The 14,494-nt window shown below is 36.7% G+C and overlaps 2 protein-coding genes across 6 annotated transcripts in view; one reads left to right on the forward strand and one right to left on the reverse strand.

The window, feature by feature from the left end:
• The first annotated feature begins 840 nt into the window (after window positions 1-840).
• slc24a1 (solute carrier family 24 member 1) lies at window positions 841-9,901 on the forward strand. 2 transcript variants are annotated; one of them, XM_038268711.1, is made up of 10 exons: window positions 841-977; window positions 1,235-2,466; window positions 4,104-4,163; window positions 4,452-4,560; window positions 7,087-7,167; window positions 7,606-7,694; window positions 7,870-8,142; window positions 8,238-8,327; window positions 8,689-8,855; window positions 8,950-9,901. In XM_038268711.1, the coding sequence occupies exons 2-10, from the start codon at window positions 1,405-1,407 to the stop codon at window positions 9,197-9,199; spliced, it is 2,181 nt and encodes a 726-aa protein (XP_038124639.1). In that variant the 5' UTR covers window positions 841-977; window positions 1,235-1,404; the 3' UTR covers window positions 9,200-9,901. The 2 variants fall into 2 exon arrangements, with proteins under 2 accessions (XP_038124639.1, XP_038124642.1); XM_038268714.1 differs by lacking the exon at window positions 7,087-7,167.
• A 2,087-nt stretch (window positions 9,902-11,988) lies between these two features.
• The window catches only part of dennd4a (DENN/MADD domain containing 4A), a 30,869-nt gene continuing 28,363 nt past the window's right edge, over window positions 11,989-14,494 (reverse strand). For all 4 annotated transcript variants that reach the window (XM_038268859.1, XM_038268858.1, XM_038268857.1 and 1 more), the window contains 4 exons: window positions 14,141-14,258; window positions 13,707-13,869; window positions 13,546-13,610; window positions 11,989-12,776 (listed from right to left, as the gene is read on the reverse strand). In XM_038268859.1, coding sequence (XP_038124787.1) covers window positions 12,640-12,776; window positions 13,546-13,610; window positions 13,707-13,869; window positions 14,141-14,258 — 483 coding nt within the window. In that variant the 3' untranslated portion in view covers window positions 11,989-12,639. The remainder of the gene's footprint in view (window positions 12,777-13,545; window positions 13,611-13,706; window positions 13,870-14,140; window positions 14,259-14,494) is intronic.

Consider the following 14,494-nt stretch of genomic DNA (forward strand, 5'->3'; position numbering starts at 1 on the left):
AGTCCTTTTTTATGTTATCTATGGGGAATGGAAAATCTTATTTTAGAATAGAAGAATATAATAGAATAGACTTATCTTAGTTTACAATTAAACAGACTTACCTTAATTCTAAGGTAAGTCTGTGTAATTGTTTCATTTTAGGGTTTTAGCTTGGACTATGACATATAAACTATAAGGAAATTAATTGCTTTTAGGTGAGCATTGGTAATATAGTCTGGCTTTGGTGCGACCACACTTATTTTATGGTCATATGGACGTCCCTCAGATTTAGTAGTAAACATGGGGCATGGTCTGTAGCTGCACTATCATGACTTATAAAAGGAAAATTCAAAGCTGAATTTCAGATTAGGAAAGGCTAGTAATACAAATCCAGCACAAAATGCCTGTTTACTTCTATGCGAAGACCCTGAAGCTGTGATCCTCGTTAGTTTTGTTTCTGTCAATATGTTGTACTTTTTTGTTGTGATGCAGGAGGCAAATCTAAAAAACAATTGATTGCTATCTTGACTATAAATTTATTAGATCTGTACAGAAGAAGTCAACTTCAACAAGGAGCCAAAACAATTCAAAAACACAACTGCAACTGCAACTGTCTAAATAAAGTTATTTTTTCTAAAACAAAAAGTCACCCTGGAAAAGAAAAAAGCTACTAGATTTTGGGGTTAAAGTTTCAAGATGTAAACTCTTTCTTTTTTAAGCGCTTCGTTTATGTAAAATGACACCTTGAGGCCAAACTTTAACTTTACATTATATAGATCAATGCTGAGGTTACATTTGCAAAGTGAGAGTGAGACAATGCAACTAATCCTCTTAGAAGACTTCAGGTGTTGGGTATTATGCTGATCCATTATGAAGACTCGCTCCGCGTCCTACATAAGCCTTTGGTCAGTGGGCAATAGCTGTTGACTGTGTGTGTACATTTAGTTTGGAAAAGCTTAATTGGGTTTTGGTGCCATTGACTTGATACATCAATTAAGGTAAGTCTGTGTAATTATTTCCTTTTCCTTTTTTTTTCTCCATGGATGTCTTGACAAAAAAATTACCCTAGCTTCTTATTGCATCATTGTATCTGCTAACACTGATTTACTCTGCAGCTATTAAAACCTTATTCGTTCTTTACTATAGAAATATTGTTCTCTCTTTAAGAATCCCATTTTTAGACATAAATGACTGGCAATATTTTAGGGAGTGCTTCTCTGATGTTGCTCACTTCTAACTTTGGTTTATTCTTCAGTTTACAACAGGTTGGGTTGTCCAAAAGCACGATGATGTGACATGAACCCCTCTATCAAAGTTCTGTATTCTTCTACCCCATGGTCTGCTGGGGACAGAGCTGGACTCTACCAAAGCTTATTTATGCTGCTTAATTCAACCTAGCCATCAGAGACGCTGCTTTGGAGGACGATGCATTGTACAAGAAGGAAGCGGCTCCAGCTGAGCCGGGTTCTGTTTCTCCTCTCCGGGGTTTTCCTTTGCACCCTCTATCAGCTCACCATCAGTGCCAGACTGCAACAACCCATGTCAGTGGCTCAGATCGGAGATGATTTTGGAGAGGGTTCGACAGAGGGTGTAGAGGAGGCCCCGGCAGAAACTGGAGGGTTGGAGGAACCTTTTACTGTTGAACCTGAATTAGAGCGTACAGATCAAACAACATCAACCCATGTGATTCCTCATACTGACAAGGGTATCATTAAAAATACAGATACTGATGCAACTAAGCCACCCACTTCCTCAGAATCCCCACTATTACCAACCACAAACCGGACTATTGTGCATTGCATCTATGTGGCCCCTGAACCTCCTTTGGTGACACCAACACCTGTTCCAGCTCCACCAACTACAACCGCCTCCCCAGCTCCACCTGGTGAAGCTCCTCATGTTAAAGGGGAATACCCTGAAGATATCTTCTCTATCGAAGAGCGCAGACGAGGATGGGTGATCCTTCACATTTTAGGGATGATGTACATGTTTGTCTCCCTCGCGATTGTCTGTGATGAGTTCTTTGTGCCTGCACTGGGGGTAATCACAGACAAGCTCGCCATCTCTGATGATGTAGCAGGAGCCACCTTCATGGCTGCCGGAGGCTCTGCACCTGAACTATTCACCTCCTTGATAGGAGTCTTCATCGCCCATAGCAACATTGGAATCGGCACAATTGTCGGCTCAGCAGTTTTTAACATTTTGTTCGTAATTGGGATGTGCGCTTTGTTTTCTCGAGAGATTCTCCACCTAACCTGGTGGCCCCTTTTCAGAGACGTCTCATTTTACATACTCGACCTCATCTTACTGATCATCTTCTTCTTGGACAATGTGATAATGTGGTGGGAGAGCATGATGCTGGTGGCATGTTACAGTCTCTATGTTGTCTTCATGAAATTCAACGTACAATTAGAGCGAGAATTCAAGACCCAACTCCACAAACACAAGAGCATTGTGAAGGTTATTGCTGTGGAGGAACCTGAGAAGGTAAGCAGCCATTTGATTAAACATTTTTATTTCTGATATTCTGGATAACTCAGTGACTCTGATTAATTTGCTCTAATTTTATTCATTGTTAATCGTATTCACATTTTGAACTGAACAAGTAAAACAATGTTCTTAGTGAAGAAAAGGGTTAAAATTGCTACTGTACAAAACATACAGATTTTTTCTTTCCATAAAATTAAAAAAAAATAATGATTTGATAAGAACTTTAAATTGAATAATAAAGATGTGTTTACATTTAGTTAATTTCAATAACAAAGAAATGCATAATTCAATCATTAAACATGGAAATTTGCATTCAGGATTTAAGTTTATTACATGTTTTAATCCTTTACTCTTTCTAATATTTATCTAATTGTTTTTTTAGGCAGTTTTACAGTGCCTCATTAATCACTTGTGTTTCTAGCCAAGCATAGTCAGTCAGCCACATTAACACTGGTGTAGGCAGGGTGTAGGCAGGGTGATTGGTTAAATTAGTTTTCAGGTTAACCAATCAGATGTTAGGGCCTGTGTGATCGCCCAATAGTGTATGTTTGAATTATTTCTTGATAGAACAATGAAATGGGAAATGTAAAATAATCAAGTAAATACACAAACGATTAGATATCCGTTTAAAATCTAATGCATTTAAGTTTTACATTATTATTTTTACATGGATTCATATGATTTAGCTTTTCTTGGGATATATCTATAGCTATTGATATATTTACATTTTTATATGTATTTAGGACATTCTAAGTAATCACATAAATAAATCTCTGGGAAAAAAAATACAAATGCATTTTTTATAATAATGCACTTATGGCTCTCATTACCAGACTCATTATGTCTGTGTACCTTATGCTAAAAAGTGATGAGATGCATAAATGGGGCTAGGAAAACCCCAATCCATATCAATGTTTTTAAACTTTTTTGGAACCCAATCCATCATCTAACAACCATGCTGAGTTTTTTATGTTGCATTCTATATATATATATATATATATATATATATATATATATATATATATATATATATATATATATATATATATATATATATATATATATATATATTACATATTGTAGCAGCATTTCTTGTTTCCTGTGAGATTTCCTTCATGTATTAATGATGCAAACATTTAAAAAATGAAACTAGTGCTGCAAACAGTTGGTCTGTGCAAACCAAAGTTAATCAGCCACATCAAACTAATCCTGTTAGACTCTGCAGCTCTGTACCAGCCATAGGACCAACCATTCTTCTAAGCCTTGGAATGTTTAAATTATCTGATTTTTATTCCATTTTTTAAATTATACTTACTTATTATTGAAAACTTTGGTTGTATGGCATATGCTATTATTGCTAGGAAGTGTCAACATTAAATTGTAATGTAGAATTTACTGGAATTTACTTATTGATAAAACAAGAACAGGTTAATTTATGAGCCTAACAGGGCATGCATGATATATGTTTGATAATCCAGTAGATTGTCACCAGCAAGACCAGAAGTGTGTGCAATATGTGAAACAATAATGCATGGAATTATACTGTAACTTATACTGATATATGAATTCTACCAAAATGAAACAATGAAATACTTTGAATGATTATCACTGAAAAAAAACATTGTTGCACGCAGACAAATGGGGAAGGTGAAGATAATGCCCCTCCTGCTCCAGAGGACAAGAATCGGTTAAAGGTAAAAAAAAAAAAAAAGAAGAAACAATACGCCATTCGACCAGCGCCAACATGAGATGGACATCTAACTCCTAGATGTCACAGTACTGATTGTGTTGTGACTGTTCTTTTGCATTTTGAGTTTATATGTTTGTGTCCCCCCTCTATCAAGCCTCATTGCATCTGCTGATCTATCATTGAACTGTTGTTGTTTAAAAGCTCCCTGACTTCCATTTGAAAATGACTAACAGTGATGAGCCGTGTCTGTATAGTGAGTAGCTGTCATGAACTCAGCCATCTTTTTCTCTAGCTGAAGCCATCCCTTCAGCGAGGGGGAAGTTCTGCTTCTTTACACAACAGCACCATGCGAAACACCATCTTCCAGCTCATGATTCACACATTAGACCCTCTGGGAGATGGTAAGTACCATATTTATGCCACTGATGCATCTTATGATGGATAGCTGCATAACAGCAATGTTTATCCTGACTTCCTGTGTGGTGTGTTCTGCCCATCATGAAATGGATTAACAAGCTGTCCCGTATGCAGTCATCTCTAATTACAGATTGATACTAAGCAGATAAATACCTCCTTCTGTATATAGAAGCCAATTGATGATCCATGCTATAAAGTAAAATAATGTATTGGTTGACATTATGTCTTTCTCTATGAATAAAATATTGGAACAGTTTCTCAGTGATAAGTGGGACAAGCTTGATTTTTTTAATATACCGTATTATATTTCAACCATTTCTGTATTTTTGTTAGGATTTTAAGTAAGAGAAGCAAACAATATCTTACTTGAAGGTATAGTGGAGGATTTTTGCAAATATTTGAAAATACCTGCCCTCTCCACTTAAAAAAAAAAATGCACATGCACAACCCTGTGTGCATTTGAGAGCTTGCACAAGCCCATTTCACCTCATGCACGCTCTATTTAAAAGTTGGTGTTTGCATTGCCCATATAGTCTTACTTTTCAAAGGAAGATTTTCAATTTTTCCATTATGTTAGACTCACCTAGCCTGACGTAGTCCGACTCAATTCTAGTCAGAATATGAGTCTGATACTGCTCCATAGAGCTGTGATTATGGGGCGTGTTTCCAATGAACCAGGGGAAAAAAATGCCTCTGCACTCAATTGGATAGACCTACAACCAATAAGAGCAACGGAGTGCGTGACGTATGTTAAGCGAGGCATAGTTGTTGTCCACAAAAATCAAAGCGTGCAGTTTCACGCCTAGAATAAGAAGATGAGACTTGATCGCGTTTCTCTGTTCCTCTTTTAAAATTAATTTGCTGTCGATATCTTCTAGAACAGACCTAATAGCAGAATCTACTCACCCAAACTCTCCGGCGGCAGCAATTATTGTTGTCACCCAAGCGCGCTTTGGTCACGTGGTTGATAACGTTACTCTTGATCATCTGTCCATCATCGTATAAAGCCCGCCCTGACAATTTGATTGGATCGCCTGACAGTGGGCTTTAATACTCGCGCTACTATGGAGCAGAGCCAGACCAAACTTCCCCGAACTCAAACCTTGTGGGCGGGACTAAGTTCGGACTGGCACCCAGGCTAAGACTCACCACCAATAAGGGAAAATTGGGACGAGTCAATAGGACGGCCTTACGTAAACATATCACCAGAATGATTGACAATTAGGAAGACCACTTATTTTGATGATCCACCTGGAAAAAGAACATCCTCCATTATACCTTTAAGTGGAACAAAAAAGATACATAGTTTTAAAATTTTTATAAATACAACAATAAGAAAATTTGACTTAGCAATTTTACTCACCTGTCTCAATTCTATTAACGCTGATTAAAAAGCTGATGCATTCACTAATTAGTGAATGATCCATCAACTTGCAAGTATAAAAACAAGGAGAAATAGGAATACAAGGTCTGAGTGGGCAGTTGAACAGGACACACCAGACAACTCAGCAGTTAAGTCCTAAAGATGCTTAAAGAAGGGTTAACTTATTACACACTTTTCTAACTTTAAAATATCCCACTGAGAAATATTCAATCCTTTAATCCAAATGCAAAAGGATCATGAGACACAGGAAGAAGGCCTGCAGGAAAAAATATGATTTCTGAATCATGCTTTGGGTCTGCTTTCAAGGATAATAGTAAATATTTATGGGAAGATGAATAGAGCTCAGTATGGGGTAAAAAACCTGTTAGCAACAGAAAAAATGGGTCTGAGGTCATTTTTTTAGAAAAATGGCCTCAGACAATCAATCAATCATAGAGCCAGAACTGTAAGGCATTATTTTAGATCAAATCATATTCAGGTGTTTGGATAATTGATCTAAATATGAAAACAAAACCGTTTGGAAATCTGTGACAAGATTTGAACATAATATTCACAGACTTTTCGCATCCGGTCAGACTGAGCTTGATATATATATTGGAGCAGAGTGTGAAAAAACAAGATGTGCAAAGCTGATAGCGAACATTTTCAACTTAAGTAAAAAGCTAAGTTTGTACAGTCTATCATCAGTCATTCTATGGGAGTCACACCAGAGTGCTCTATCTCTAGAGCAGGAAATGATCCATGACTCCAGAAGAACAATTATTACCTTTGAATGAGCCTTCACAATCTGAATCACAGCTGCATTCTCTTACTTCTTGTTCTTGGAGACATCTTGTCACACATTTGAAATCTGAAAAAATATCTCTAGCCTATCTGCTCCTTTCTCCCCGAATGGAAGAACTCTTAGCGATGAAGATAAATTCACTTGTTTCCAGATGAGTCAATTATTCAACCTCCTCATTTATGAGAAGCATTTTTACAACTGCAGGGTTTTTGGGGCCTGCACTGCCTCTTTCATTAGTTCCCACAAGACTAAATATGTGTTTTTATAAATAACTGTAAAAGTATTTATATATCTCATGACTTATTAATGCATTCCAACTGTTTATTTGTGCTTGTTTTAAAGGAAAATTTAAGGATAAGGTTGAGACGCTGAACAATGTGGCTAGACGGAAGTCAGTGTCCAAACCCCAAGACAAAAGTGAAGGTAACAGGAACAGGAAGGATCTGATTATGAAATACTGATATTTGAAAGATCGGAGGATGTTAGCATGAAATAGAGGAGTCAGCAGGGATTTTCCCCAGGGTAATTGTGGGAGACAGCTGAAAATATCTAAAAGGTCAAGTCTTAGGTGTTTATGCTCATAGCAATAATGTTTGATACTCTTATTCAAATTTTGCTTATCAGTGCTTTAAGGCACAAACTGCTAGATGGATTAAAATGCAAAAAAACATTAGATCTTCCCAATATTTCTTGTCAGAAAAGCCATCAGTGTTCCCTTCATTACTGTAAAAATGATATATTTATGCAAAAATTGTTTGAAGCATGTGTTTGCTAACATGCTGTCTTCATCAGATTCCTTGCCCACTAAATTTCTACACAGGATCTTCTGTCTAAAATGCTTGTTTGTGATATCCTTCACAGCTAAAGGTGGGACAATTGAAGAGACCAAAGAGCCAGAGGCTGCCCCAGCCAAAGATGCGGAAAAGAAGGAGCAGCCAGAAGAAAAGAAGGTACTCCCCACCCATGACCTGCTGGCTTTCAAAAAACCCAGAAGTCAGTCTTTAATACCTGTCTATGTAAGAGTCGAAGTACAGGGGTATCACTATTCGTTTCAGGTCATCTTTTGGCAAACAAATGTTTTTCTTTGTGTCATATACGGGCTCCATCACGTTCTCAAATCTGCAGGATGACGTGCCAGCAGAACAAGGTGGATCCGAAGACTCAGACAATTCTGACAGTGAGGAAGATGACAGCGAGGAAGATGACAGCGAAGAGGAGAGCGAAGAGTCTAGTGAAGAGGAGGACAAGGAGGAGGATAAAGAGGAGGAAGAGGGGGAAAAAGAAGATGACCCTCTATCTTTACAGTGGCCTGACACACCTCGAAAACAAGCCACCTACCTCTTCTTGTTGCCCATAGTCTTCCCTCTGTGGCTCACAGTTCCTGATGTTCGGAACCAGGTTAGAGACATAAAGAAGAGACATGTCAGAGTGCTGCTGTGGTATGATGCAATCGTATATAAATTTGCCTTTACATTACTTACTTTAATCACCAGAAATCCAGAAAATTCTTTGTATTCACCTTTCTGGGCTCCATTATGTGGATTGCTATCTTCTCCTACCTCATGGTGTGGTGGGCCCATCAGGTCAGTTATTGCAGTGCTTCAGTATTAGAAAAGTGGTAGCTGTTGCTGATGTGAGAAATCAAATTCCACTTCCTTTTATGCACTATAAAACATTTTTATATAAATAAGTCATTTTTTCTTAAAATAAGTGCATTTTTTTCGGGAATTAAGAAGTTAATGGAACAAGATAATTTACATTTGAAATAAAAAAAAAATTGCGTTGTCTTATTTCAAGTGCATATTATCTAATTTTAGAGTAAAAATACTCTTTCCATTGGCAAATCCTCTTATTTACCTACTCAAATTAAGGCTAAATACACTTAATTGAAGACATTTTTGCAGTGTGTTCCTTCTTTCTGTGGAACTCTGATTTGTCTCTAAGGTGGGAGAAACCATCGGCATCTCGGAGGAGATTATGGGCCTGACAATCCTGGCAGCAGGAACCTCCATCCCAGACCTCATCACTAGTGTGATTGTGGCCCGTAAAGGCCTAGGAGACATGGCAGTGTCCAGCTCTGTAGGCAGTAACATCTTTGACATCACTATGGGGTAAGGTTTCATAGTTTAATCGATCAGGATTATAAAAAAAATCAACTGATCACTGCCATAAAGTGATTTTCTTTACATGTTTTTTTTCCACCAGCCTACCCATCCCATGGCTCATGTACTCTTTCATCCATGGCTTAGCTCCAGTGGCTGTCAGCAGCAACGGGCTTTTCTGTGCCATCGTGCTGCTCTTCCTCATGCTCCTCTTTGTCATCATCTCCATCGCAGCCTGTAAATGGAAGATGAATAAGGTGCTGGGTTTCACCATGTTTCTCCTCTACTTTATCTTCCTGGTGCTGAGTGTTATGCTGGAAGATCGGATCATCATCTGCCCTGTTTCCATCTGAGACTGCAAACACAAGCCTTTCTCACAACAAACACTTTCCCATTGAGGGGGGAAGTAAATATTGCTCTTAAAACAAAGCAAACACAAATTAAAACTTCCTTTAAAAAAAAGCAAATTAAAACTCAGGGAAACTAATTTTGGAATTGATATACTTTGATATACTTTTAACAACTGTAAAAGTACGGCATTAGTTTAAAAATACCTTTAAAGCTCTGTCCCAGTTTTTCCATTTTCAAAGACTTTCCTTTGGACTTTGAATATGTTTTAAAGAACATGGGATTTCATCTCAGGGCTCTTCCAAAGGAAGACTGTTTCTTTTGGTGAAATTTTAGGTGTGAGCCAATATATATAATAATCTTAAGTTTTTTTGTGAAATTTTCAGAGTATAGCCATCCTTACCCTTGTTTTTTTTCTAAAATGCATAGAGAGCTCTTTAGATCTTGATTTTGTGGAAGCACTGACTTTGGTAGCGAAGAGGAATCAAGGTTTTATAAATGACAAAACGGTAAATTATCTGTACTTATATAGCGCTTTATCATGTCTGAAGACCCCAATGCCCTTTACACTACATTCATTGCACACAGTCTGAAGCACTCGTTTTAAACTGTATGGATTATGGGGTGTGATTATTACATGGTTGTATCTACATGGCAAGTTAATTATCTGCTTTTTAATAAAGTTGTTAAAGTTATTTTTGCTATTTGTTGGAGTGTTCCCCTTATTTTCTAGTTCAACACTGGTTATGAATAAAGGAAGAGGACATGCAATAATACAAGTTTTTTTCATATAATATTAAACCAATATCTGTATGTTGTGTCAAGTGAAACTGATGAATGCAAAATTGTTTTGAATCTAATAAACACAAAGTAAATTGATTTTATTTATAAAGGACTTTTCAAAGATTTATACATCTCAGAGTCCTTCACAATAAAATAGCTATAAAGTCATCAGCTCAAGGAGTAAGAAGGTTTGGGGAGTGGATTTTGCACAACACCCAGATGTTTCTATAAGTAATCATACAGTAAATGACACCCCAGTAATAATAATAATAATAATACATTTTATTTAAAAGGCGCCTGTCTGGAAACTCAAGGTCGCCATACAAAAGATAAAAACACAATAGCAGAAACAAAGTTTAGAAAAAAGAATAACAAACATTTTAAAAATATTCAAAAGATGAGACAGGGAAACTGATATTAAACAGAATAAGCAATCTTAAACAAATAAGTCTTTAGTTGTGATTTCAAATATCATTGATACAGTCCAACCAACAGGATGCACTCAGGGAGATAACAGATAGTTATCTAAACACCCCCAGCAGGGCTTTCATGATACTGCACTGAATACTTGTAAAAAAAATAGTGCTTTGAAATATAATACATCAATAAAGCTGCTTTTATTATCATGAACATATTTTGCTTCAAACCATGAATGTAGCCTCATTTATTATTCTTCTAATTCAGTTCCTTATTCAAATTTAAAGAAAAATATTTAGGATTATGATGTTATTTTAAGACTCCCAAAGCATCTTTGTGGTGCAGCGTTTGATCCACACTTATTGTGACAACAAAATGATAAAATGTCTCATTCCATCTGTGCTTTTAGTGTTTGCTTGTTTGTGATACCTCTGCCTGTGTTTCCATAGTTACACATTGTTTACCTCTCAGGATGGTAACCAGGAACTTTCATGAGATCATTGCAGATGACTCATTTCTAACCTTGTTAAATATTACAGAAAACTAAGCAATTTCCTCTAGGCCAAAAAGGGGCCTTTAAAATATTAACAAGGGTTTCAATAACCATGGGCTGTTAGTTAATACACATACACACATATGATTTTCATTTACAAAAATAGTGAACAGTTTGATCTGTGATATATGCAATACTTAAAACAAGTTCTGCTTTACGAAATGACTAGTTTGAAATTTTTATATATTTAGTCAGCTTCGTTTGAGGAATGAGGAAACCTGAAACCCACTTGGTTAAGGTGTTTATTCATAAATTAAGACAAAGTATACATCTGGTCAGGGAAGAATTTCTTTTATATATGTAAAAACCATACAAATTAGTAGTTGTGTTACAAACAATAAATAATAATTCAGAAACATTGTTAAAATTCACAGTTAGTGTAAACAACACATAAGACATAACATTACATTTTGGTCATCATTGGTTTTCAGACACTTACGAGGTGGTCATAATGCAGATATACACGCTGTGAGTTTGGTGTTTGATCCAAGCACGAAGCCTCGGTCCATCCAGCATAGTATCATCAGACGTGATTGCAAAGCTAAATAAAAAGTCTATGTTTATTTTTTATTTTTATTTTTTTCTCAGCTTCCATTTTATTACCCTTTAAAAAGGCGGAAGTTCTACGCTTCAAATTAAAATAAGATGGAGACAAGGCAGATCAGAGCTGTATGCTGTAAATTTTAAGTGTTGACTGCAGTGCAAAAAATCTTTTGCTGACATCATGTTCAAAGTTGTAGAGGTTTAAAACCTTTTTTTTGATCTGTACTTCACAATAAACAGTGCACAGCTGCCCGAGTATCCAAAACAACAGAAACAAAGCATACAAAATACAAACGTTCTGTATATTTACAGGTATCTAGAACTGCGTCTGATAAAGCCTCTGTAGAAAAAAAACATTGTTAAAGAAAATAATAAAATTCTTCACTTTTAGTTTGATTACACAGTTTAAAAGCACATCTCCTTTTTAAGGTCAGATACTACACACTGGCTTGGAAACCAACAGATAATATTCCCTAATAAGTCTCAGAACAAAGTTCATTTTTACCTTGTTTCCAAGCTAGCATTGGTATTATCATCTGGTTTATGTAACTAGATAAATGAGCTTGACAATAACAGTTTTACAGAGTGCATGTTAGCAGAGATAGATTTAGTTTTATTAAATGAATCCAAATGAAATGTCAGTACGGCAGCTCCTGCTAATGCTAAATGAAGTGCAACTTTATAGCTTTGGCTGCAGGAATGCTGAGTTATATAACAAAGACAACCCAGTGCATCCTGCCAAAGTGCTTTGTAAAATGATGAACATCTAAAAGCAACAACAGTCCAAATAAGGTCACCAGGACCACTGAGAACCATTTCACAATGTAACCTAATGCTCACATTTGCCTACTTATTCAGTTTTAACGTGAATAAAGCCAAAAAGAAACTGTGTAACAACTGTACAAACATGTTAATATTCAAAATATGGTGGATTTACTCTAAATACTTACAAACTCAAGGCTTTCATACCTCTCAGCTCTAAGAGAACAAGAAACTCATGGCAGTTGCTTTGCATCAAAGGGTGATTGTTCCATTGTGCTTACTAAGAGCTCCATCCTCAAGTCAGGTGAGCTGGTCCTGAGTGTGAAGAGCGGTCCAACAAAACAGCAGCAGTGATTGTGGTAGAATTTATAATATATATGACAATGTTTACAAAGTGGGCTCTCCAAATGTCCTCCTGCACTCCATGACCCCAGCGCCTGGGGGCCTGTCACAGTTGTGGGTCAGTTTAACTTGGTTGGGGGTGAGGCGATCATAGGCCAACTTGTACTCACGATCAAACGCATCTGGAAAGAGAAAACAAAAACATTTTATCTGACGATGTAAGAAACTTTATAACTCACCTTGCAAGATGCTAAACAAAATAAAGCTACGCGTAATACCACAACAATTTAAGTTATGTAGGCAGCCTAGCAATTACATTTTGTCATGTTAAGATTTGAGATAGGATAATGCAACAGCTGACTGATTTGGGTTAATATTGTTTTTTTTTCCCTACAAAGGCCGATACATGCATGTGTTTGCCGGTTCATTATTTTATTCTGCAACTACGCTTTGAGATGACTTGTAAAGCTTGCTTTTGTGGCCCTTCCACTTAACATCTATGGTTAATATTTTGTTTTATTTGTTAATAAGTGTTTTTTGTTGTTGTTAAAATTGACACCAGTGTAACAGTTGTGGTCATTTTGTTGTTTAAATGATTCAAATTGAGGAAGAAAAAGCAATATTGGCTTCAACACTTGGCACCAAACACTCTGCAGCTTGAATTGGAAATCTGTTAAACTGATGCTAAAATATTTGGCAACAGCCTTAGAAAACTTGTGTTGGTCGATATCCAGTTACAACCATATAAGCCAATGTATTCTATTGGAATAAACATACAAATCTCAAATAATATGAACTGATGTTAGTAGTTTCACTGTGATAAACTGAAATATTTAAAGCAGTTTGAACACATATAAAATGAACTGTAGATCGAAACCTGAAGCTTCTGCTCACTAAACTAAAAATGTAAGGTTTTTGTGGTGCTAATAAGAATTAAAGAAGTGAACTTACTGATGTTAATGTTGCTCTTCCCCAAAGCCACCAGAGTTAAAAACAGTAAATCCCTGTAGATGCTCCTTTTGAGGTAGAGAAGAGAAAAACTCTCAGACTTTCCATCCAAATTCATCCTCTCAAGGCAGTTTATAACAACAAAAAACATCTTTCATTCCTACCTCTGTCTTTTGAAGCCCAACTCAGGACCCAGCAGCTGGATGATCTGGCTCATGGGCTGATAGACATCGCTCTTCTTGATGCTCCTCACAAAGCCCTGCAGCAGTTCAACGGTGAAGAGCTGCCCTTCTTCACAAAGCCCAGATCGGATCAAAGAGTTGGCACCTGTAAAAACAGAAGCAACTAAACATCAGCTCGATCAAAGGATCATTCATCTGCAGCACTCAAAGTCAAATGTGACAGCAATGACAAAGCCTGTGAAGCTAGCAGGAGTCATGAGTGAAATTATTTATGAAGCCCCAGGTTTACCACAGACAACTTTATTTGGATGCATCAAAATGTTGTTTAAAGCAAAATTTATTTGTGATATTAGTGGACATTTGGGGTGCTCTGCATTATAATACAGTGTAACAGAGATATGCAGAAATCGACTTACAGTGTGTATTCCACAAAACGTAGCATGGTTGAACTCTATCTTTGTGCAGCTTCAAGTTGTCCCACATAATCCTCACCAACACCTGCTTGCCGTCCTCGGATGCAGCAGTCTGGGGAGTCTAGAGGGAAGCAAAGTGTAAGATTAATAGTTTTGGTGTTGGATCCTATGTGTGGAGTTTAAATATAATAAAGTATGTCGGCTATTTTAGACTTCATCATATTGCATTTTTAGTTCTTTCCTGCACAGCATTTGTAACTTGGGAGAGGCTATATTAACTATGGGCTAATTCTAATCTTATCTTATGTAGATTAATGTGGATTTTTAATTAATGATTCAAAGTCTACTATAAGGAAA

The sequence above is a fragment of the Cyprinodon tularosa genome, unplaced genomic scaffold, assembly GCF_016077235.1.
Source record: "Cyprinodon tularosa strain WSP-4 unplaced genomic scaffold, ASM1607723v1 ctg71, whole genome shotgun sequence".
Classification (NCBI taxonomy): Eukaryota; Metazoa; Chordata; class Actinopteri; order Cyprinodontiformes; family Cyprinodontidae; genus Cyprinodon; species Cyprinodon tularosa.